Below are 24,891 nucleotides of genomic sequence, written 5' to 3' on the forward strand. Positions count from 1 at the left end.
TGGACCAGATAAGCAAACACATTTTTATAACCTGTCCAATAAAATTTCCTGGTCAACAGAAGCGCCACTGGGATCCAGGATCTGAGTGAAGGTAGACCTGGGGAGTCGAGCTAAAAGCTGAGTGGAGCTAGTCGAGGAAAGAGAGCTACTTGTCTGAGTGGAGCTATTCTAGGGGAGTCAAGTTAGAGTGAAGATAGTCCATGTGGCTAACAGCTAGTCTGAGTGGAGCTAGTCCAGGACAGTCGAGCTAAAAGCTAGTCTAAGTGGAGCTACTTCAGTAGAGACAAGCTAAAGGCTAGTCTCAGTAGAGTTGAGCTAACAGCTAATCTGAGTCCAGGGGAGTTGAGCGAACATCCAGTCTTAGTGGAGCTAGTTCAGGAGAGATGAGCTAACTGCTAGCCTTAGTGGAGTTGAAATAACAGCTAGTCTGAGTAAAACTAGCCCATGTGGTTTTGGGCTAACAGCTAGTCTATGCTGAGCTAGTTTAGGGAAGTCAAGCTAAATACTAGTCTGAATGAAGCTAGTCCAGGACAGTCAAGCTAATAGCTAGTTTAAGTGGAGCTACTTCAGTAGAGACAAGCTAAAGGCTAGTCTGGGTAGAGTTGAGCTAACAGCTAATTTGAGTCCAGTCTTAGTGGCGCTAGTTCAGGAGAGATGAGCTAACGGCTAGCCTTAGTGGAGTTGAAATAACAGCTAGTCTGACTGGAGCTAGTTTAATCGGGATGAGCTAGAGGCTAGTCTGGGGGAGTCAAGCTAATGCTAATCTCAGTGAAGCTAGTCCAGAGAAGACTAGTCAGATACTGGCTAGTCTGAGTGGAGTCGAGCTAATGGCTAATCTGAACGAAGTTAGTTCAGGTAATGTTTAGTCGTTTTTCTAATGTTTTTTTTTTTTGAAAGAATCAGTGTTTAGATGACATTGGATTAATAATGTTTTTATTTGTAAACCTTGTGTTAAAAATGTTATTATTTATATTTAAGTGACATGTTAAATCAGTGTAGCAGTTTCACAGCCACAGTGCGGGAGAGAGTAAACACTGTTGCCATGGCATCGTGACGCAACCGTGAAGCCGAAAATAAAACGGAACTGTCGTAAAGCGCTGGTGTCGTGAATCCTGGCCGCCCACTGAAGATGGCGGCGGAGCTGCATCCGCGGAGCGGAAAGCTGATCGGCCTGTCCAACTCGAACCGAACCGCTCGGCGCAACCAGCCCGTCCAGGAGTTCAACCACGGCCTGGTGCTCAGCAAGGAGCCGCTGAGGGACCGGGATGTCTTCACCGTCCGCATCGACAAGAAGGTAAACAAGCGCAGGCCCCGCCGCTGCTGGCTCTCCCCCCCCGGAGCGGCTGCAAAGCGGAGCCGGGGGGTGGTGAGGTGGGGTGGGGGTTCTGTCCGTCTCTGCCCCGCGGCGAGGGGCTTCTGCTGCCCCGGCGGACGGGAGGGAGGTTCACACAACATGACGGGGTCCGTAGGCTGCGGTTATATTATCAGAGTCTTCGCAGGAGCCCGGTGGCTGGATGAGCACCTCCCGGAGTCGGTGCAGACCGGGTGAAGTTAGCGATAACCCGCCCGTGTTAGCCTCGGGACTGACAGCTAGCCGTGCTAAAGACCGGCTAGCATCAGCAGCGGGCTGGTCGGGACCAGGCTGACTGTGAGGAACCAGCTGAGGCTGCTGCTGTTGTTGTTGTTGTGTGACAGGGAGCTGCAGCTTATTCCGGCGGTGTGTCCGGGTGGCGCTCGGGCTCCTACCGTGTCCAGAGTTTAGACTGAGCCCGACCTCCTTTCTCAGGAACTACACGCAGCTCGTTGTAGGTCAGAGCAGCCTCACATTGATCACTCCTGCATGGCTGGGTCTCTCTGTGGTACCACGGCGCAGACACTTCCTGTCGTTTGACCTTAAATTTGGTCATAATTTGTAGTTTTTATTTTTTTTGCAGGTTCTGCTCATCCAGGTCTTAGCAAAGCCTAAATCAGACTTCTTCTCTTGTGTCACCCAGAGCTGCAGGGAGTAGCTCAGTTTCTTTTTTTTTCCCCCTGAACTCGCGTGCAAATCACTCTCCCTCCTAAGGGTCGTCGGGATCGTGGTTGGCCTGGTTCCGCAGGTGACCGGAACGTCTCTGGAGTGGACCATGCTAACACCGTCGTTATGACCCTCGAGAGACAGAGAGAGAGAGAGAGAGGGGGGGAAGGAGTGATTTGCACGTGAGTTCAGCGCTAAAATGGAGCCGACTGGCTGCAGCTGAAAGGCTTTTCAGTTCGATTCAATGGTTTTAAAGAAGCTTCAGGAGGAGAAACGTCTCGTTTTATTCCTCTTTGAATCATTACTTTTTGGAGCATCTTCACTTGAAGTTGTTTGTGAGGCCATGTTGGGTTTATTTAAAAAAAAAAAAAGGTGATCCGGTTCTCTTCTTCTAAAGAGAAGTCAGAGGTTTAAAAAAAAAAAAAAATGTAATTAGTTTTGTAGGTTTTATGTTTTTGCAGGTGTCCTAACAATATTTAGGCTTTTTCACCCAGCAAGAACCAGGAGGATGTTTGAAGACAATCTCAAAAAAATAAATAAATTCACACGATTTTTAAAAAACAGGAACGCTCGTCGCAAATTTGTCAAACATTCGGGACGCCCATGTGTCCGTGCACCTCAGCGCCGCCGCGGCGTCTCCAGTTCTGTATCGCTTCCAGTTGGTGCTTTTATCTTGTCTGCCACAGAGCTCGTCAACAACACACACACCCTTTAAACCAGCGGTCCCCAACCTTTTCAGCTCCACGGACCGGTTCATTATCAGACAATATTTTCACGGACTGGCCTTTAAAGGTATGGCGGATAAATACAACATAATAAAACGATACGAGCGGCATGAAAACGGGGGCATTTTTAAAAACATGATAAACGTAAATCCAACTTTGTTAGCTGCGTTATCATCATGAATAACAGCCTCTCCTCCCCCTGATGTTCTCTGGTCAATATGGCGACGTTTAAACTTCAAAATAAGATCCACCACAAATATAAAGTGCACAAAGAATCCAGCTCACCATAACGCTGAATCAGTGGAGCCCTGAGCCTGTTTCTCAGTAACCAGACGGTCCAATCTAGGGCTTCCAGAGACGTTTGTTTTTTACTTGTTTTGCTGCTTGTGGGTTTGTTTTTAGCGGTACATGTACCGGTCCGCGGCCCAGGAGTTGGGGACCCTTACTATAAATGACAGTGTGGCGGTCCGAGACGCATGAAGACACGATGCTCTTCGGCTGATAGGAACTCCGACAATCAGCCTCACGCTGTCATGAAAATCAATACTTTTCCATCACGAGGCGCACGGACACGACTCTAAATTCTCTTGAGTCACGCGTCCGCTGAGGAAAGTGGGGGAATCGAACACAGGAGGAGGAAGGGAGCGAGGCCATTGGATGGTGAAAGGACGGGCTCCTGGCGTGTGTGTGTGTGGGGGGGTGTCTTGGTCTCCGTGAAGACGAGGAGCAGTTAATATCTTACCTGTTGTAGGTGGCTTTTGGACGAGCTAACGGCTGAAATATTAATTGTTCGTAGTTGTTCCACAGAACCCCTGCTTTTAAAAGCTCTGTTGCTTTTGACCCTAACGTAAGGAGAACACTGAGCGCTGTGGGGCTTTACAGGATGCAGAAATAACTAGTCTGAGTCTGGTTTCCAAAGTGATCCGGTGGAACAATTCGCTAACGGAGAACAGAAGACGGAGTCTGCATGTTTCTGTGTGCGGTGTTCAAAACAAAAACTGCCTCAAAGAGACTAAAAACAGCTAAACCTCCAAGCATTTAAACCCACAGCGGACTCTCTCAGCTTTGATTTTGTTGCTGAAAGTTCCTCTTTTTGTTCTATTTTTATTTCACTGTATTCATTTTTTTTTTTAAACTTTTGGTCTGTTTTACTCCTTCTATTTGCACATTTGTACACTGCCGATGCCAAGAGCTTCTAAATGTTTTGTTTCCTTGAACAGTGAAGGTAAAGATCCGTTCTCTTCCTTTATAAATGACTTGCCATATTTTCCGGATTATAAGGAGCACTTAAAAGCCTTCAGTTTTCTCTAAAACAAACGACAGTGCGCCTTATAATCCGGAGCGCCCTGTAGTGCAGAAAATACGGTAATAAAAGCTAAACAGTATGCTGTTGGTAACAGAGGCGTCCATCAGTAATCTGCTTTGTCGGGCGTTGTTAACTTTTGCACGTTAGGTCGGTAATTCTGCTCGTTTGGTTTCATGAGAGACATAACAAGCACCCGATGAGGTCTGCGACGAAATTACAATGAACGTGTTTTTATACCCGACGAGGCAATTTATTCATCCTTCGAAGCTGCGATACTCATCAGCGGTAAAAGCTAATATTATTCTGTAATCTGACGTTACTTAAGAGGAGCCATTTTAAGTTTCTTTATAAAGAAATAAAACCTGAAGCGAGGATGAGTTCACCTGAAGCTCCGTTGGTTTCGTCTCCTTCACGCTTCCTGTTTTAATATTAATCCTAATTCTCCTCCGTCTGAATTTTAACACGCCGTTCATTTATTTATTTTTTGAAAAAAAAAAAAAAAAGCCGCTCTCCTCGTCGTCTGTGCAGTTCTTCTTTCCGTGGAGACTGAGAGACGGGCGCCCACAGGCCGCGGCGGCGTTAAGAACACAGGAGCGAGAGGAGACGATGTCTGCCGCCTTGTGGCGACCCGGTCAGGCCGAGCCACGACTGACCGCGTTTACCCAGATCCCGCCTGGTTGTGGCACGCCGCCTCGCATCTCGGTGAGGCTGAAGCGGCTGGAGACACGGGATGAAAAAAAGCAACAAAACCCGATATTGATGCAGGAGAAACCGTCTTTTCTTGTCCGCTCAGATGGGAGCGGCAGAAGCTTTTAGTTGTTCAACGCTTTTCCTCCGTTTGAACTTGTTCTGAAGAGATTTTTCCTGGAGGAGCAGACCGTTGTGGCGAAAAGGTTCTTCATCTGCTGCCATGAAAGTTGGCCAAACACTCGTTTGTTTGTATGTCTGTTAGCAAAATATCTCATGAACCAGCCAACAGGCTTGATTAAAACTCTCAGAGACCAATCACTGGATGCACAACTTTTAGAGCCAAGATGGCCGCCACGGTTAAATAGCTCAGTCAGTTTGACAGATCCTGACCTGCGATTTGATCCCCACGACGTGCTAAATCACGACAGGCTAAATCAGTGCAAGACGGCGGGCGATAAGCATTTCCTCCAACTTTTTTTTTTTTTTAAACAAACATTAGGAACGAGCGATGGAGCGATTTAATTTGGCACTTTCAGAAAAATCGGCGATCAGCCTTGACTGTGCGCTTCATCAGTTACCAGGAAGGAAAATTAAGACGCAGCAGCTTCAAACAGCTTACCATATTTTCTGCACTGTAAGGCGCATCGTCGTGCACCTCCCAATTCTTGTAACTTCACGTGGACGGTGCGTGCCGCTCTCCGTTCAAAATGGAGGATTTTGCTGCTCTAGCGGAGCTGGTTCGCCTGTATCAGCGTTTCTATGATCCCTCTTTGAGAGATCACAGAGATAATCAAACGGCTCAAAACTCACAGGAGGATACTGCACCCACGTAAGCGTCAAGTATAAACGCCTCCACCACTTGCCGTGCGCGACTCTAACTGAGCCTTAAAGCTGCGAGCGGTGCAGCTTTGTAGTTTACCGATAACATCACGACTTCTTACATACATAAGGCGCTCCGGATTATAAGGCGCACTGTCGTTTTTTGAGAAAACTGAAGGCTTATAGTCCGGAAAATACGGTACTTTACTTTAAATGAAACTTATTATATCTTAATAAATGAAAACTACACGTTGGCATAAAAAGAGGTGGTATTTATTTATTTCTGATTTCTTAAGATCGCCATCGGTCGAAGGTAGACATTTGTTACTAAAATGTTTTATGTTTTCAGTTTGAATTGAATAAAAATGCTCCGGGATGTAAAAGCATAATAGTTACCCCCCCCCCACACACACACACACCCCTCACCTGGAATAAAAATAGCTTTCATGAATGTCAAAAGAGAAATAAAAAGGGAACCAGGAATGAAATAAAATCGCCGAACTCCGGGAGAAATTAAAAATAAAGTCAGCGGCTCTTTAAAGCTTCACTGATTGAAGGATTGGATTGGATTGGATTGGGGGGGGGCGGTTAAAAACAGACACCCAAAAACCTTCATCGTCATCATCAGAAAGGGTCACTGATGAAGCACGCAGACTCAGAACTGGTTCCTTTTCTTCCTTCTTCTTCTTCCACTGGTTTTCCTCCAGGATGGTTCATATGAACATGTCAACGCTTTAACTTTAATTTTTAAGGTAAATATGAAACACGTGAGCTCCTCTGCAGCGCTCCGACGTCGATTTTAACCTCTTATTTTAAAAACTTGATGCTGACGTTTGCCTGACTGTTTCTCCCGCAGCTTTAACTGGATGAGCAGCAACCTGACGGGTTTGTTTGTTGTATGTTTTCAGTATTTTTTTTTTTTTTACAATCAAAGGAATGATCCCTGAAAGGACGGAATGAACATGAGCAACTGAACGCATCACAAAGTCTGCTCGGACTATATTTAGATCCGTGCGCGGTTTTTAGCTCTGCTCTTCATCGTCGACTTCAGAGCTTCCTCCTCGCAAACAGAAGACGTCTTTTCTTTGTGGCGGCTGCCGACAACGCTCTTCTTCTTCTTCTCTCTGCTCCCGCGAATGTGTTTGGGTTGAATTGTTGCTAAGTTTGATTTAATTGGTTTTGTTTATTTTTTTTCTCTTTCAAAACTTGCTTTAAGTTGAGCGCTCTCTGTAAACGCAAGAGTCGGCTTCGGAAATTTTAGCTAAACTCTGATTATTTCTAACACTGTCAGGTAAAATTTCAGCTCTGTGATTTTTAGGGCTGCAGGACGGAAGGAAAACACGGTTTTATCCGATCCACGTGACCGCGGTGGGTCTGATGCTGCAGTGACGATGCATTCCTGGTGATTTTTGTAAACGGTTGAGCAGAATGTCCCATTTAAACGAGACAATCCTATCCCGATAATGAAAAGGGAGCTGAACGTGTGGGTCTGAGGATCAGATCGGAGTCTGATTCAGGCCTGAATCGTGCCTTAGGCCTGTCACCATAATAAATGTTGCTGGGCGATTAATTGTCTCAGGAATTATTGCGATAAACGATAATATCGTTTGGAGGCAGTTTTAAACTAATGTAATGATAACAACATGATAGTGCAATTACATCCTCCCAAAGATTAATAAACTTTACTTTCAAAACAACACTAAACACTGGAGCTGGAACAAAATAAACAAAACAACCGAAAACAAAAATAAAATGGACTCTCAGCTTCCGTTAACAAAGAATGCACTGAATAAAAGCTAAGAAAAACAGAAATAAAAACTACATTCAACCAAAACAGTACGGATTATTAAGTCTGTAAACTAAACTGCCCTTCAAAAAGTAATAATCTTTAGTTTTATATAGGGAAAACGGACAAAACTGACAGTTTTATAAACAAAAAGTGCAAACTAACAACATACCTTCTCTCAGAGGTTCTCCCACACCGCTGCTGTTACTTCCAGCTTCAAACCAATTCCATTTAGTTTTTTCCTCCAATATCAAACAGCGTTTCTTTAGCTTGCTAACTCCTAGCGGGGGCTAATGTTAAAGAGGCTACCTGACGCGATAGGCCACGCCCCCCCCCACGCCTTTTTGTCCTCCGGGGTCTTCCGTAGAAAGAGAGAGAGACGCGAAGGAACGATAACACTTATAAATGAAAATTATTGACCTCATTTCAGTTTATCGTGCGATTAATTGATTTATAGGGTGGCACAGTGGCATAGTGGTTAGAGCTGTTGCCTCCCAGCAAGAAGATTGCAGGTTTGCTTCCCGGCCTGGGGCCTTTCTGGGTGGAGTTTGCATGTTCTCCCTGAGCACACGTAGGTTTACTCCGGGTACTCCGGTTTCCTCCCACAGAACAAAAACATGCATGTTAGGTTAATTGATGACTCTAAAATTGTCCCTAGGTGTGAGTGAGAGTGTGAATGGTTGTTTGTCTCGTTCGTCTATATGTGGCCCTGCGATGGACTTGCGACCTGTCCAGGGTGTCCCCCGCCTCTCGCACAGTGACTGCTGGGGATAGGCACCAGCGACCCGGAATGGAGAAGCGGTTAAAGAAAATGGATGGATGGATGGATAATTGATTTATAATTTATCACGACAGGGATGGGTAACTTTTGACACTTGAATCCATCCGGTACCTGGGAGTCGGTATCGGTATCGGTGCTCAATGATACCAATTGTCGGTACTTTTGTGTGTGTTGTTTTTTTTAATAATGCTAACGTCATCTTAAAATGAGTCTTATTTATCCGCCGTAGATGATGTGGTTGCCTCACTCGCATCGTAAACGCAGCCGTCGCCAGATGCGTGTTGCTGACAGCGGCTGACGCAGGAGAGGTGGATCAGAGGCCGTCGGAAAGCCGCACGCTCTTCGGCCTCGAGGAAAATCTCGCGCTCAGCTGGGCGCTTTCTCAAATGGGACGCGTCGCAAATATTGCGACGAGCATAATTTGCGTCACGTCTTTGAGAAGTTGAGCGTTTCCTATCGGCCATGTTTGCGTTGTTTACTGAACCAGCCGACATGCTATGGTGCATTCAGGCACTCTTCCTTCTTACTGTTGCAATGATGCGTTTAGGGACCAAAACGTGGCATCTCTTTGATTTTACTTGAATGGGTACTTAGTAGTACCGACAGAATTCGGTCGGTTCTTATAAAAATATCGAATTTGGAACCCATCCGTGTCAGTTCTGCAGCATTAAATGAAAATATCATTTTCCTTAATATTAACTAACCAACCAGAACCGTATTCAGATGAGTTATTTGACTGATTGTCAGTAATCAGGTGTGAACGCTCCCCTTTTCTCCTCCTCCTCAGGTGAACTCGTGGAGCGGCTCCATCGAGATCGGCGTGACGGCTCTGGACCCCGCCGCGCTGGACTTCCCCAGCAGCGCCACGGGCCTGAAGGGCGGCTCCTGGATCGTGTCGGGCTGCTCGGTCCTCCGCGACGGGCGCTCGGTGCTGGAGGAGTACGGCCGCGACCTCGACCAGCTGGCCGAGGGCGACCGCGTGGGCATCCAGCGCAGCTCGCGCGGCGAGCTCCACCTCTGGGTGAACGGCCAGGACTGCGGCGCCGCCGCCAGCGGCCTGCCGCCCAAGCTGTGGGCCGTGGTGGACCTGTACGGGAAGTGCACCCAGGTGACCGTGGTGAGCTGCGAGCCGCCGCCGCCGCTGCCCTCTGTGGAGAAGGAAAGGGAGGCGATAGAGCGGGACGAAGAGGAGGAGGAGGACGACGAAGACGAGGAGGAGGAGGTGGTGGTCCATGGCGGGAGGGAGGATGGAGGGATGGCAGCACTGATGAATGTGGCAGCAATGAATGGGATGGTGAACGGAGACGAAGGTAAAGATCAGCAGTTCTTGTTTGGTACAATCCTTGGAATTAGGACGTCTGTTTTCAAATCAAGGGTATCAGGATGTAATAAAAATACTGTATTTTCTGCACTATAAGGCTCACTGTCACTGAATGGTCCATTTTCAAACTTTTGTCATATATAAGGCGCATTAAGCGAAACAAAACAGCCCCCTGCCTTTTCGGAGGATAATCACCGACGTAAAGACCTCCACATACTCGGGTGTACTTCACTCCGTGGAGGTCTGTCGGACACGTCCGCGCAAAGATCAGTTTTTATGACCGCGTACGCGTTCTCGGTGTCGCACAATAAACTGCCCGGCGAGAAACGGCGTTCACATCGGACTGTTCCGTGTGCGACACTAACCGTTCTCAGGTGAGAACCGCCGCTCAGCGTGACCGCCGTTCAGCGTGACCGCCGTTCAGCGTGACCGCCGCTCTCTGTGCAGTGCTGGCAGGTGTGCGGTGGCTGCCCAGGTGGTGAAGAAACGGGGCTAAAGGCTCCTTCTTTTCTTTTTGTTTTAAAGCTGAGAGGCGAGCGATCTGTTCCTCCTCGTCCGGTGACGCCATGACTGAAATTTGTCACGGGAGAATTTTAGGTCAATCTGTACGCTGGAGTATGAAGTCTCAACCGTCCGCGGACTGTCCGCCCGAGTATGTGGGTCCTAAAGCTGCGAGCGGTGCAGCTTTGTAGTTTAACCAAAGTCGGACTAAAACATCACGACTTCTTACATATATAAGGCGCTCCGGATTATAAGGCGCACTGTCGTTTTTTGAGAAAATTGAAGGCTTTTAAGGGCGCCTTATAGTCCGGAGAAAGTACTTTAAATCTAACGTGGAGGGCTGTTTCGATCTCTTCTCTTCAGTGCCTGAGCTCAGCTGCAGTAACAGCAGACCAGACAAGTTCCCCAACAATCTGGAGGCTGACGCTGGTAAGAAGATCCTCCTCGGCTCCGACGCTCCAATGTTCGGAACGCCGATAACCGTCCTCTTCCTGTCTCCCTTCAGTTCTGACGGAGCACCAGCTCTTCGACGTGTTCAACAACGCAATAGTATCCTTTTACCGCTCCGAGGACGAGGGCGGAGGAGGAGGAGGAGGGGAAGGAGGAGGAAACGCCGGAACGGACTCGTCCTCCAGAAACGACAGAGGAAGCAGAAGTGGCGGAAGTGCAGCGAACGGCGACGGTGGAACAACGGGGGGCGGAGGTGGCGGGAATTCCGACAACAGCCCGGCTGGGAACGGAGGAGGGGCGGGCTCGGTGGCGGCGGCGGCGGCGGCGGGCGGCATGACCACGAACGACGCGCTGCTCTTCCACGAGAAGTGCGGCACGCTGATCAAGCTGAGCAACAACCACAAGACGGCGGAGCGGCGGCGGCCCCTGGACGAGTTCAACAACGGCGTGGTGATGACCAACCGGCCGCTGCGCCACAACGAGATGTTCGAGGTAGTTTGACGCCGCTCGGCCTCGCCGCCCTGACTTAAGACGCCAACGTCGCCGTCTGTGGCTGACTTGAGTTTCACATCTGCGTTTTTGTCACCAGATCCGGATCGATAAGCTGGTGGACAAGTGGTCGGGCTCGATCGAGATCGGCGTAACCACGCACAACCCCAACAACCTGGACTATCCCGCAACGATGACCAATCTGCGCTCAGGTAGCAGAGAACCTGCATGAAACACGACATGTTGGCGTTTTTAGGATCAAACAAACGGCTACAACTCCTCCTTTTCTTTAAAATTAGACGATCTTCGTTTTAAACTCCTCCTCCAAGGCACGCCTTTCTTTTCTTCCTCGTCAGGTACAATCATGATGAGTGGCTGCGGGATTTTAACCAACGGGAAAGGGACCCGCAGGGAATACTGTGAATTCAGCCTCGACGAGCTGCAGGTTGGTGGCGGCGGGCGAGGAGCGTTCTGTGAAGTGTTTTTTTTTTTTGGGGGGGGGTTTGTTGTAAATCCGTTGTGACTTTCTTCTTTGTCCCCATGAAGGAGGGGGATCACATCGGGCTGATGCGCAAAGCCAGCGGCGCGCTCCATTTCTACATAAACGGCATCGATCAAGGTGAGGCACGAAAACCGTAAGCCACCGCGCTGAGCTGTCAGGCTGAGCGATCGAGCAGCTGCACTGAAATAAGATGCGAGTTTCTCTTTTGGTCTCCTTTTTTGTTTTTTAACCCAGGTGTGGCGGCAGCCCAGACGCCCAACGAGGTCTACGGCGTGGTGGACCTCTACGGCATGGCGGTTAAAGTCACCATAGTCCACAACCACAACCACAGCGACCGCCTCAGGCGCAACAACGCCATCATGAGGGCCCTGTCGCCCGACGTGGGCCGGCCCAGGCCGTCCCTGTCCCTCACGCCGGACTCGGAGGCGCCCGACCGCCTGCTCTTTCACCCCAACTGTGGCCAGAAAGCCGCCATCATCTGCGACGGCAGGACGGCGCTGCGACCCCAGTGAGTCTCGCTCTCCTTGTGCTGGGTCCGGTCGAAAGGGAAGCTGATCCCGATCAGGCTTCAACTTCCAGGTTCCGGTCCGAGGTCTAGATGTGTGCAGTCTGTGGGAGGACCGATCTGACCCTTGACTGTCATTTCCACTATATAACCCTTTCAAAATAAAACCTCGAATGCAGAAACTGATGCCAGGGAGGTGGGGGGAACGTGTGTCTGTTATAACAAACAAACATCAGTCACTCATCAAAGCAACAATGAATCAGTCATTGTTTGGTTTTAACCCGGAGTGTGACGTAACGGTGCTGCTCCTTCCAGTGCGACGGACGACTTCAACCACGGGGTGGTGCTAAGCAACCGGCCGCTGCGCTCCAACGAGGTGTTCCAGGTCCGCATCGACAAGATGGTAGACAAGTGGGCGGGCTCCATCGAAATCGGCGTCACCACGCACAACCCCGCCTACCTGCAGCTGCCGTCCACCATGACGAACCTGCGCTCGGGTAAGGCCACGTCGGGCAGCTCGGTGTGACGTTCCGTTTTTCTCCACGGCGGGTTGGACGCCTGAGTGTGTGTGTGTGTCTTTCAGGGACCTGGATGATGACGGGGAATGGCGTGATGCACAACGGAACGACCATCCTGGACGAGTACGGACACAATCTGGATCGGCTCAAAGTGCGTGTCTTTGATTCGTTTACCTTTTTTTTTTTTTTTGACCCGTGCGTTTGTCTCAAGCAGCCGTTTGTCCTCCACCTGCAGGCGGGGGACACCGTCGGAGTTGTGAGGAAAGAAGACGGCAGCCTGCACTTCTTTGTGAACGGCGTGGCCCAGGGCCCGGCGGCGTGGAATGTCCCCTCCAGCGTCTACGCTGTGGTGGACCTGTACGGCCAGGCCGCCCAAGCCACCATCATGGACGACATGGGTGAGGGCCCCCCCCCCCGGAGGAGGACGTGCTGTTACATGAGACGCTCTGCTCCAGGGGACAGCCTTGACCTCTCCTCTCCTCTCTTTAGTGGACCTCCCCCCTCTTCCGGAGGACAGCTCCGAAGGCCCCGCCGCCATGTCCCCCGGGAGCCCCTGCTCAGTGGCCGGGGTCGCCACCACCAGCGACCTGCGCTTCCACCAGCTGCACGGCACCAACGCCGTCATCACCAACGGGGGGCGCACTGCTCTGCGGCAGAACTGCCGCAGCGAGTTCAACGACGCCATTGTCATTTCCAACAGGTGAATCGGTTTACTCTGTAATTATCTTATGGGTGACGATCAAAACCTTTTTTTTTTGCTCCACAGAAACAGGTTTGTCCTCATCTATGAAAAGAGCCGGCTGTTATAGCATAAGACTATAAAAAAGGCTATAATTAACATGAACCAAAGAGGAGAATCTCCTAAAAGCTGGCGTGGATTGTGAAGGTTTTATCCTTGGTTATCAGTAAAGGTGTCGGCTGCACTGACAGGCATTCAGCTTTATTTGCCTTCTTTCTTTCTTTGCTGATAACGACAAGTTGATGCTGCTGTTTTAAATCTTAGTCGTAAAATGGCTTCTTGAACCTTTTAAATATAAACACAAACACTAATTTTAACAACGAGGCAAAGATCGAGGCTCGTTTTGGTCTCAAAGCTTTAGATTTCGACGCTCTGTTTGTTCAGTTTAGATCAGTGGTCTCCAACCCTGGTCCTGGGGGGCCACCCTCCTGCATGTTTTCCTTGTTTCTCTGCTCCAACACACCTGATTTGAATCAATGGGTGATTAACAGGCTTCTGCAGAACATGAAGAGGTGATTTTTGACTGGTTCGTGTTAAATGTTATATTTCTGTCTGGGTTGCAAACAGATGATCCTCCGGGTCACGTTCTGCTCGTGTGCGTTTCCCTGTTCTGCTGCAGGTGCCTTCGGGACGGAGAGCTGTTTGAAATAGTTATTCAGAAGATGGTGGACCGCTGGTCGGGTTCAATAGAAGCAGGTAATTTATATTATTTAATTTTATTTAATTTTCCTGGTGTTTCCACTTTAAAACGAGCTGCTGGAGTTGCAGAATGTGGCGGTCTGATCCACTTCTTCTATTTTAAAATAACTACAAACAACAGAAGCGGCTCCTTTATTTATTTATTTTTTTTGGAGTCAAGTCGGGACTCTTGGGAGGTATTTCCGTGTTGAGCTCCGCCACGTTGGCTAGGTCGCGCTCCTTCTTCTTTGTTTTAATGGCGGTCGGCAGACAACTACAGGAAGCATCGCCACCACCAGCCGGTAAGACGTGTGGACCACATGGCGCCTCACGCCGCACGGGTCAGGCTCCGTTAAATTACGTCATCGTATGATATCGCAATAATAGTTTTTTTATCCATTGGTGTTTCCGTAAACGAGACGGTATGCGCCCCGCCCCCCCCCCAATCCACACCTGGTTAACCTTTGGAGTGAACAAGATTCAAGATGGCCGCCACAGCTAAACAACCTTAGCAAACATAAAAATGGCTTCAGCTCAGTCGGTTTTACAGAAGTTGGTTTAAACTCTGACACGTCTGACGCCTCCCTGAATCTGCCTTACATCCTCAGCAGACTTTGAGATCCTGCACGTGTTCGTTTCTTTTATTTTTTTAAACTCCCCTCCACTTCCTGTGCGATCAGGAGTGACAGCCATCAGACCAGAGGAGCTGGAGTTTCCGAACACCATGACTGACATCGACTACGACACGTGGATGCTCAGGTGTGCAGCAGGTTCAGTGAACACCCGTCCTTAAAGGAGCTTCAAACGGTGCCTTTCATGTTGGAACCTCCGCTTGTGTCGTTTTCTCCTTTCCGCAGTGGAACGGCCATCATGCAGGACGGCAACACGATGCGCAACAACTACGGCTGCGATCTGGACTCCCTGACCACGGGCTCCCGGATCGGCATGATGCGCTCGGCCAGCGGGAACCTCCACTACTACATCAACGGCGTGGACCAAGGCGTCGCCTGCTCCGGCCTGCCGCCAGGTAAAGCACCGTTCACGGCGCTCGGGGCCGGAGGCAATGTACCGGTTGGACATCCGTGTCTCCGTCTGTCTTTCAGAGGTGTTTGCCGTCATCGATCTGTACGGTCAGTGTGTTCAGGTGTCCATCACCAGCTCCTCGGGCCCGCTGGACAACAGCCTGTGCACCAGCAACGTCACCGAGAAGAGCTTCCCCATCCACTCCCCAGGTGCCGCATCCAGCACACCGGTTCACACCAGGGGTCCCCAATCCCCGGGCCGCGGGCCGGTACTGGTCCGTGGCTCGTTTGGTTCCGGGCCACACAGAAAGAATAATTACCTTACAGTATTTCCGTTTTTTTTTTTTTTTTTTAAATTTTCGGAGTCTGAACGACATTTATTTTGAAAAACTGAGCGGATTCTCTCCACTCTATCCGTCTATGACTCCCTCTTGATGCGTGTCAGAACGCTTATGGAGGTCACGTGATCCGTTACCGCTAAAAACAAACCCACAAGTTAACAAAATGAGTAAAAAACAAACGTGTCTGGAAAATGGGACCGTCTGGTTACTGAGAAACAGGCTCAGGGCTCCCACTGATTCAGCGTTATGGTGAGTTGTATTCTTTGTGCTCTTTATATTTGTGGTGTCTCTTATTTTGAAGTTTAAACGTCGCCATATTGACCAGAGAACATCAGGGGGAGGAGAGGCTGTTATTCATGCTGATAACGCAGCTAACAAAGCTGCCAGGACACGTTGGATTTTGAAAAATAACCCTGTTTTCATGCCGCTCGTATCATTTTGTTTTGTTGTATTTATCCGCCACACCTTTAAAGGCCGGTCCGTGAAAATACTGTCTGATAATGAACCAATCCGTGGAGCTGATAAAGGTTGGGGACCGCTGGTTTACACCAAAGGGCAGAACCACACAGACCGAGCGCTGGGTTTTTAAAGCTGCGTCTCGGTGTTTATCCCTTCCTGTCTGTGTTCGCAGCAGCAGGCGTTGCTCATCACTTCCACAGCAAGCACGGGAAGAACGTGGTGCTGCTCGGCGAGGGCTGCCAGGCCATCCGGGTCAGGGGTTACGCTCACGGCATCGCCTTCAGCGCCAAGGAACTCCGAGCCGACGAGCTGTTTGAGGTTTGCTCGCTTAAAAAAAACCCAACAACATTACCAACGAAGGGCTTCTAATTCGTTGGATTAAACGATCTCTGTCGCCCTCGGCTGTCGCTTTTTGCCTGCAGGTGAGGATCGACGAAGTGGACGAGCAGTGGTGCGGCTCGCTGCACATCGGCCTGACCACGCTGGCCCCTCCGGAGCTGCCGTCCTGCCCGCTGTCCGGCCTCTCGCCGTCCCTCCCGCAGCTCCGCACCAAGGTCACCTGGCTGCTCTGCAGCTCCGAGGTCCGCCGCAACGGCGTGCTGCAGCGCCAGAACTACGGCTACTCGCTGGAGCGGCTGACGGTGAGCATACAGAGAAATAATTTGACGCTTAAACAGGGCTTTAGGTTCTGACTCTAGCTTTTAAAGAACATCTATACCAGGGGTGGGCAATCCTGGTCCTCGAGGGCCACTATCCTGCAAGTTTTACTTCTTTCCTTGGTCCAACACACCTGATTCAGTGGTTAAATCACCTCTTCCTGTTCTGCAGAAGCCTGTTAATCACCCATTGATTCAAAGCAGGTGTGTTGGAGCAGAGAAACAAGGAAAACCTGCAGGATGGTGGCCCTCGAGGACCAGGATTGCCCACCCTTGATCTATACCCACCTGTAGCAGAACGTTATCAGTTTAACTTCTAATAATGTCAATTAGGACTCGATTAATTTACTCCTGTTTTATTACCAAAACACATTCAGTGATGCGTCTTTTTGTCTTCTCTTCTTAAAGCAACAAACCAAACAAACACATGGGATGTTAAAGGGATAGCCCGATTTTTAAAAGTGTTTTTTTTTAAAACAGATTATGAACTCGTAGCTCTTTGAACAGCCTCAGTTTGGAGAAATAAATTTCAATCTGACCAGATTATTGACTTAAAACTTAAAATAACCAGACTGCTGTAAGTTTTAATAACGCTGTTATTCCAACGGAACAAATTCAGGACAGTCCTGCTACAGCTAGCTGCCGTTGCTGCCGTTCACGCTGGCAAATAGCTGCAGGGACTTTGTTTAAAAGTCATCTTTTCTGAGGTAAACCTGCGCCAAAAAAAAGGTTCAGTCTCTTCACTTCCCGAACGCCGCGTGTGCCTCCAGGTCGGGAACCGGGTGGGCGTGAAGCGGTGCAACGACGACACGATGCACGTCTTCGTCGACGGCGAGGACCTGGGACCCGCCACCACCGCAGTACCCAAGGTACCCGCGCCTTCATTACGGGGGGGGGGGTAGCTCAGACGAGAAAAAACTCTGAAAAACGCAGTCACGTTCAGCTGCACCCTCTTTGGCACCTCGCAGAACGTCTACGCGGTCCTGGACCTGTACGGGAGGATAACGGCGGTGTCCATCGTCAGCTCGTCCCTGATGGAGGACTCGGAGAGCGTCAAGGCTCCTTCGCTGACCTCGGACAGCTGCAGCGAGGGGGAGGAGGACAGCAGCCCTGTCAGAGAGGTGGGGGGGGGGTGTCTGTTTTTCACTTACAGTCCTTCACAACACTGTCCAAACAACTACTCACTTCATCTTTGCCTTGATAGCAGCGCTGTCTGAAGAAAAACAACCTTAAACCTGTTTATGTTTTGCTCAGGAGATGAACTCATCATGTAGTAAAGTTTAATTAGCAGCTCAAAATGTCATTATTATGGTTTATTTTATCTATATAATAGTAATATTATAGACTGCAGTCGACTTTAGAACAATAAAAGTAGTTTTGGTCTCCTATCTTAAAGAATTCAAGCTTTAACTCTCATTTAATGCTACAACTCTGCCACCTGCTGGCCGAAAAAGGTTACTGCAGTCAACCTAAATTGTGAACTCTCGAGTTATTTTAGCTATTTTATGCATCAGTTAATCGTTTGGTGACAAAAATCAGATGATTTTAAGCTCGACCGGAGCAGTTAGCAGCTAATCTGACAGTTTTGGTTTTTTTTTTTTTTTTGGACAGTGAATGCATCATCCCTAAGAGGCTAAAAGCTCATTTTTGTATTGAGTGGAGTGCTCATGGTTAGCTGTTTGTAAAATGCTTTAAAGTAAAGAGAGAGAGGTGGAGGAGGCTACTAGTTGTCTTTAATCAGAATATTTTTAAAAAACAGAGTTATTCTGTGTGTTTAAGTGAAATCAGAATTTTAAAAAAAGCAGAATCGGCTCGTCTGGTTTTTATAAAAACTGGAATCGGTTTTGTGGCTTTTAGATTGTTTTTGCTGCTTTCAGGACATATCGGCAAACCAAGTTATTTAGTTTATTTATTTAATTTTTGGTTAAGTGTTAGGGGCATCACACGGCCTCTGTTGTGTGTTTTTTATTCTCCTCCTCTCGTTGCGTCCAGGCGGAAAGCGAGCCGTGCGCTCTGGTGCCCACGGTCATGGCCTTCCTGGAGAACCACGGCAAAAACATCCAACTGTCCAACCAGAATCTGACGGCGGCCCGAGTATCGAGCTACAACCAGGGCCTGCTGGTCACCGCCCAGCCGCTGGCTCGTCAGCAGCTCTTCCAGGTGACCCGCGCCGAGCGTTTGATTGATTTTTTTTTTCCCACGCGGCGGAGTTTCAAACACGACGAAACGTTTTCTTTGAGCGTTGCTCCGATGAAACTTTTTCTCAAACGCGACAGCGGCGGGGGGGGTGTGTGTGGTTGGAAGCGGACCTCCCTAACGTTTCCTTCTGCCGCCAGTTTCAGATCGATCGCCTGAACCCGTCGTGGACGTCGTCTCTGTCGCTGGGCGTGATCGGCCACTCCCCCGACCGGCTCAACTTCCCCTCCACGGCGTGCTGCCTGAAACGCTCCGCCTGGCTGCTGCAGCGGGACTCCGTCTTCCACAACTCCCTGAAGGTGAGGGTGAGGGTTAACCCGGCGGCCTTGGCCCGGACGAACGGGCCTCGCTAAGCGCCGGATCGTCTTTCTCCCTCCAGATATGTGAGAACTACGGTCCTAACCTGGATACGTGTCCGGAGGGAACAGTGTTGGGTCTGCTGGTGGACACCAACAGCTGCCTCCACCTCTATGTGAACGGCATGGACCAGGGCGTGGCGGCGCAGGACATCCCCTCCCCCTGTTACCCCTTCATAGACCTGTACGGCCAGTGTGAGCAGGTGGGTGAACGGGTCCAATCTGACCTCGGAGAGACGGAGTTCAAACCTTTTTTTTTTATAACGATCCGTTAATATCTTGTTGTAGAAGCTCTTCGAGGTCACTGACGTTAAAGACTGTCGCAGTAATTCACTGAATTTGCTCCGTAGATCACGTTTTCTGTCGGTTTCACTTTACGCTGCCAGGAATCTCATATTTCTGCCAGAGGTGCTACAGCTAGCTGCTTCTGCCTCTGTTTGCTCCTGAAAATAATCATAAGATTTGATACGAAGATCTGTGTCATTCAAAATGACGGCACCGTAAAGGTTCATAAAATAACATTTACAGAAACTGGGATGATGGTTTTTAAAGATGGCAGCAGCCCGCTTTGTTTTGTTAGAACTAGCCGTTAGCTCGTTGGTCAGAGAGCGATCTACAGCAGGTAAGATATTAACTGTTCATGGTCTCACTTTAAAAAGATCTGAACTGTTTGAAGAACCAGCCGAAAGCTCGTTTATGTGATGCACTTTTTAAAAAAATTACGACGGTTCTGCACTGCTCAACGTCCTTGTGATGGCAGGTAACCATAGTAACGAACACCGTGCCAGCCGTGGGCGCAGAGAGCAGCGAGAGCCGTTGTCAGGGCGACATGGAGAAAGCCGACATGGTGGACGGTACGGAGCGCTCACTTTTGCTTGTGTTTGTCTCAAAACGGGGTCCCTGAGTGTCCTCTGAGTGTCCTCTGAGTGTCCTCTGTTCGGACCCGCAGGGATCAAGGAGAGCGTGTGCTGGACGCCCCCTCCGGAGGTCAACCCCAACAAGACCTGCGAGTACCAGGCGCTGTGCTCCCGCTTCAAGGACCTGCTCACCTTACCGGGTGAGCCGCCGCCCACACCGTCCATCCGGTGTGAGAACTGACGGCTCTTCTAACCCCGTTTTTTTTTTTTGTTGTTGTTCAGACGGCTACTTCAACGAGGACGCAAAGTGCAACCTGTGCTACTGCGAGTCCTGCCACAAGCTCCGGGGCGACGAGGCGTACTACAAGAGAGGAGAGCCGCCCCGTGACTACGCCCTGCCGTTCGGGTGGTGCCGCTTCGCCCTCAGGTGAGAGGAGCCGCCGGAGCGTTTCTTACCAGCAGAGGGCGCGAACGCTTTCAGTAAAGAGGCGATTCGAGCCGTTCGTTTAGGGCAGCGGTGTCCTGGAGGGACCAACATCCTGCAGGTTTTAGATGTTTCTCTGCTTTAAATAACTGAGGGATTATCAGGCTTCTGCACAACATTAAGACCTGCTGAGGAGCAGAGAAACAACTAAAACCTGCAGGATGGTGGCCCCTCCAGGACCAGGACTGGACACCAATAAAATAATACAAGCTCTAAAATATAAGCTTTTTTGGAAAATAATTGATTCTGTTTCAACGTGAAACTGACCAAACTGTGACATCATAGCGCTGTTTTGAGATCTAACACATACGAGGCGAAAAAGCTTTTAAAAACTTCCTTCACTTCATCCACGTCTTGATTCACCTCCTCTTGTCACAGACGCATCGTCTGAGTCTTTATTTATGTATTTATTTTTTGAAGTCTTCGGTCTTTGAGTGCCGTGACAATCACAAAATGTAATTAGGTGACTGTAATTTCATCCAAACAAATCCAGTTAAAGGTTTCATTGTCTTTTAAATATCATCTTATGCTCTGAGTCTACTGATAATTCACTGTTTCATCTAATCCTCGTAGAGAGCAGCAGCGTTTCGTTGGAATGAAACGTGATTAAAATCCGTCCGTCACGCTTGTGTTGACAGAAACTGCTCGTGGCAGATGTGACGGGTTTATTGTCTGCGTCCCCCCACCTCCGGCTGGTTTCAAACAGATGAATAATAATTACAGGATTAGAATCATTATGTAACCATGAACACAGTGGCCTGTATAAATCCCTGTTGTTGGCTGAAACCCTGGATATGTTTTTTTGTCATATCTGTTGGCTGAAAATCAATTAATTCTGTCGGTTTTATAAATGAACCGAGTGAAGCCCGATCAGGTCGGGGGTCAAAGGCAGCGGTGAGAGCAGCCGTGTTAGACGGTTTGGAGACAGAACAGGAAGTGGCAGAGCTGAAGAGGGGGGGAGACGAGGACGGACAGGATCAGGAATGAGGTCATCAGAGGGACAGCACAGGTTGGATGACTGGGAGGTAAAGTTAGAGACGGTTTGGACATGTCCAGAGAAGGGACAGTGGGTATATTGGTAGAAGGATGTTAGAGACAAAGAGGAGACGTGTGGATGCAGTTGGAGAGGACGGAGGAGGATAAAAAGGGACTAGCTGAAAGAAAAAGAAGAATATTAAGTTTGTCTTTTGTAGACAGGAAGTTGCATCCTGACCTACAGCCTGTCTCAGTTTATCTGTCCTCATCCTGTGAGTCTTAGAGGACCAAGAATCAGTGTGTCTCCTCCGTATGCCCGTCATTGTTTTTGGACGTCTTCCACGTTTGTTGATGGCGCCCTTGTGATTTCTGGCAGGATAAAGACCCACTGCGAGGTGTCCAACGCGCTAAAGAAGTGGCACATCGCGTACCATGGCACCAGCGTGGGAACCCTGCGCCGCACGCTGGACCACGGCCAGCTGCTGCCCGGTAGAACAAACACTCGGCCGCCTCTGTTTTTTTTTTATTTATTTATTTTTAATTTCAAACAAACTTTCTGAGTCTGAATCGTTGTGGCTGATAGTTGAAAGTTTGCTCTTTTTTTTTTTGAGACTGAGCCCACGTTTTCGTTGCAGGGACATCGTCCATCTTCTCCGTGTCTCCAGTGAAGGCGGAGGGGCCCAACGGCTACAGCGAGCCAGAGGAGAACAGCGCCCCCGGCAGGGAGGTCCCCAGGGTGCGCCTCTCCCCCACCATGCGCTACTCCGGCTTGGAGATGTTTGCTCCCAAAGTGCAGTGAGTTCAGCGCGCACCTTCAGTGAGTTGTTTGTGAGGCCGGGGCGTGCGCTGACGCTTCTTCTTCTCCTCCCTCTCCCTGCCCGGCGCAGATTTAGGGACCCCCGTTCTCACCGTTGCCACCAGGCCCAGGTGGGGTTCCAGGTGTGCGTGCGTCCGGGCTCCTACAAGGTGGGGCCCCAAGCGCTCGGCCACAGCGAGCCCCTGGACCCTCGCTTCAGCAACTCTGAGATCGAGTGGATCACCAAGGAGCAGGGCGGCACGCTGCTCTACGGACTCCTCGTTCGGATCGAGTGAAGCGAACGCCGGGGGGGATGGGGGGGGACTTTTGATAAACGGACAATTTGAAGGAGAGACTCGCCCGGGATCCAGCCGGTCCCACGGCGGGAGTGTTGACAACTCAGCGTTTCTGTTTTAGTCGTTCGCTCTTAGACTCTTTCGACGGCCGAAGGGGATTTTCGGCCACCTCAAAAAACAGACACTGCCTGCACTTTATGTTTCGGACACTTGTGGGCGATTTTTAAACTTCTCATCGACACGCTATGTTTGTTCGTTTTTCTCTTTTTTCGACTTATTTTCTTCCACTCTACCCCACAATAACCCTACCTTCTTCCACTTCTTTCCTCCGTTTTTTAAATTTTATTTCAGCCTCCACTCTGGTGAGTATTTCATTTTGGGAGAAGCTATTTGTTGTCCGCACGTCAAACTGATTCATAAAATGTTCGAAACGTAGGTTCAAAAACACAACAGAGACGTAGTTTTAACAATAATGGAAAAAACAAAGACTTGAATCTGACAGTGAACCCAAAACATTATGCGATTTGTGACCTATTTAGGGGACGGATTTTAAAACTGGAAGGAGAAAAGAAATGTTTACACACTCACCGCTGTACATCGTTGTCTCCATATTCGCAGAACGCCTTTCCTAATCGGTTCTGTTTTTATTTCTCTTTTGGGCCAACATTATTTCAATCTTTTCTTTCCAAATAGAAACCATTCACAAGCTTGAACCTAAGGAGGGATAAACCCAAAGCGAAAATTTGACTTTTAAAACACGCCACTGCACCTTTTGGGAATATAAAATGTTGCCAGGTGATAAATTTTACTCACTAAATATTTAAAAACAATGAAACACAGCCACCTAGGTTCTTGTTTAGTTTAACTACTTAAAATAATGTTGTTTTTTGTTTGCTTGTTTTATTTTTTGCTAAAAGTGACACTTCTACATTGTTATAAATTGGTAGCTGCTAGCTGGCTAGCCTGATTTGCATCGTTTCTCTCCCCCTCCCCCCCCCCCCCCCCCAAAAAAAAAAAAAAAAAAAACATTTTACAAACTCCAAAACGGACTCTAAAAGCTACACTTAAATTACTTTTATGGCTATATTTTTGTGTTTATAAAAAGTATGTGTGTGTATACTTTTAATGAGAGAAGACAACTTTTAGTGTTTGTGGTAAATTATTTTTACCCGTTTACCCCAGGCTGAGCGGCGGGCCTCCATGTTGCTATGGAAACGAGCTGGACACGGCTCACGCTCAGTTACGGCGCTAGCAGCCGGTTAGCTTAGCATAAAAGACGTTAAACGGCGCCGAGACGCTTTTCAGACGATCGTACGTTGTCAAAATACACTCGTTAGTGCTCCGAATTACCACATTGTTGGTTTTAAGTCAGCATAGAACTACGTGCCAAAAAATAAATAAAATAACACTCCAAATTACGTACTTGTACAGGATCGGTGTTGTGGCGAAAAAAGTACCCCTGCCGTTAAAGCTCCCCCGTCGTGGAAAGCGCGTTTTACAGGCAGTTTAATATGGACCTCTAACTTTTTTCCTGGTCCGAGATAAGAAGAGGTGTGCTGGCAGCTAAGCACCCATTATCCATTTGTAGCGTAATAGAATTGTGAACTAAAAGCCAGGAGTCAGTTTATATGTTTCTACCTAATTTATGAGTGAAAACAAGTGCCTTTAAAATGCGCTTCCTATAATCGGGGTCCTTTTCACAGCAGGGGGTGCTGCTTTTTCGGCATGACACCTGTTACTAGGCAACTGTTGCCGGTTGCCTAGTAACAGCTGCTGTGATAAGTACAGCTGTTTCTTTTAATTCGGACAAAAATCAATGAGCGAAAGAGATCCGAGAACACTTATTGGTAAATTCTAGTATTTATTCCGAATGGAGGCAGACCGTACCCTCAGGGCGCCACAGATAACCGTTTATTCTGGCGTATCGAACAGAAAAAGTGGACCGATTAATGAAAGCCAAAAGGTGCAAGTGCTTTTCCCTCACAACCCCCTTCATTGTTTACACTCCATCCAGACCATAGACTGTTAAAAAAAAAAAAAATACTACAACCAGTCTACGATGCAGGCACAGCTCCACAAAGACCCATTCATCCGTCACGTCTGACACTTTACCCGACCGACGCCACCTCTACAGGACCTACGAGACCAGTGAGTCGACCTACGTCGGCGTTTACGTGTGAATGTTATTTATTAGGGCTCTCGCATCCGTTTTACTCCACACTCGTTCTGCACTCGTCGAAATGTTTATACGGAGGCTTCGCGTACCGGAAGCGCCCACGTTGATTGTATGTGAACAGCTACTTATCAGTGTTTTAGCCAGTTTTTTCTAAAACCTTCCGACGCGTTTTAGGTCGCAGTTCGAGAAGCTGAACCATCCTCTGGTGACAGATTGTTTGTCAGGGGCGAAATCTTCCAATCAAAAAAAAAAAAAAAACAACAAAATGTGAAAACTGTTTATGACATGGGTTATTTTACATCCCAGTGCTGCTTTGTACATTTTAATTTGTATTTTTCTTTGGTTTATTTTTCTGTATGTTGTGTTGTACAGGCTGTTACATAACAAATCATATCTTTCTGATTTATAAAATAATTAAAACAACAGTATGCACAGAGGCACGGCTGATGT

General features: G+C 48.6%; 1 protein-coding gene across 4 annotated transcripts; it reads left to right on the plus strand.

Annotated features, from left to right (window-relative positions):
• The first annotated feature begins 1,028 nt into the window (after window positions 1-1,028).
• neurl4 (neuralized E3 ubiquitin protein ligase 4) lies at window positions 1,029-24,877 on the plus strand. 4 transcript variants are annotated; one of them, XM_017438969.3, is made up of 29 exons: window positions 1,032-1,294; window positions 8,912-9,434; window positions 10,310-10,375; window positions 10,452-10,888; window positions 10,986-11,097; window positions 11,242-11,330; window positions 11,432-11,504; window positions 11,622-11,895; window positions 12,208-12,389; window positions 12,476-12,561; window positions 12,646-12,808; window positions 12,900-13,110; window positions 13,769-13,845; window positions 14,508-14,586; window positions 14,685-14,854; window positions 14,931-15,059; window positions 15,825-15,967; window positions 16,072-16,290; window positions 17,076-17,174; window positions 17,274-17,426; window positions 18,298-18,465; window positions 18,642-18,800; window positions 18,881-19,060; window positions 19,618-19,711; window positions 19,807-19,914; window positions 19,997-20,141; window positions 21,550-21,662; window positions 21,809-21,968; window positions 22,061-24,877. In XM_017438969.3, exons 1-29 carry the CDS (start codon window positions 1,130-1,132, stop codon window positions 22,263-22,265), a joined length of 4,782 nt encoding a protein of 1,593 aa, XP_017294458.1. In that variant the 5' UTR covers window positions 1,032-1,129; the 3' UTR covers window positions 22,266-24,877. The 4 variants fall into 4 exon arrangements, with proteins under 4 accessions (XP_024857961.1, XP_037832302.1, XP_017294458.1 ...); XM_017438968.2 differs by having other exon boundaries at window positions 1,130-1,294; window positions 15,822-15,967; XM_025002193.2 differs by lacking the exon at window positions 14,931-15,059 and having other exon boundaries at window positions 1,029-1,294; window positions 15,822-15,967.
• Window positions 24,878-24,891: the final 14 nt, after the last annotated feature.

This window comes from Kryptolebias marmoratus, linkage group LG7 (assembly GCF_001649575.2).
Source record: "Kryptolebias marmoratus isolate JLee-2015 linkage group LG7, ASM164957v2, whole genome shotgun sequence".
In the NCBI taxonomy this organism is placed as follows: Eukaryota; Metazoa; Chordata; class Actinopteri; order Cyprinodontiformes; family Rivulidae; genus Kryptolebias; species Kryptolebias marmoratus.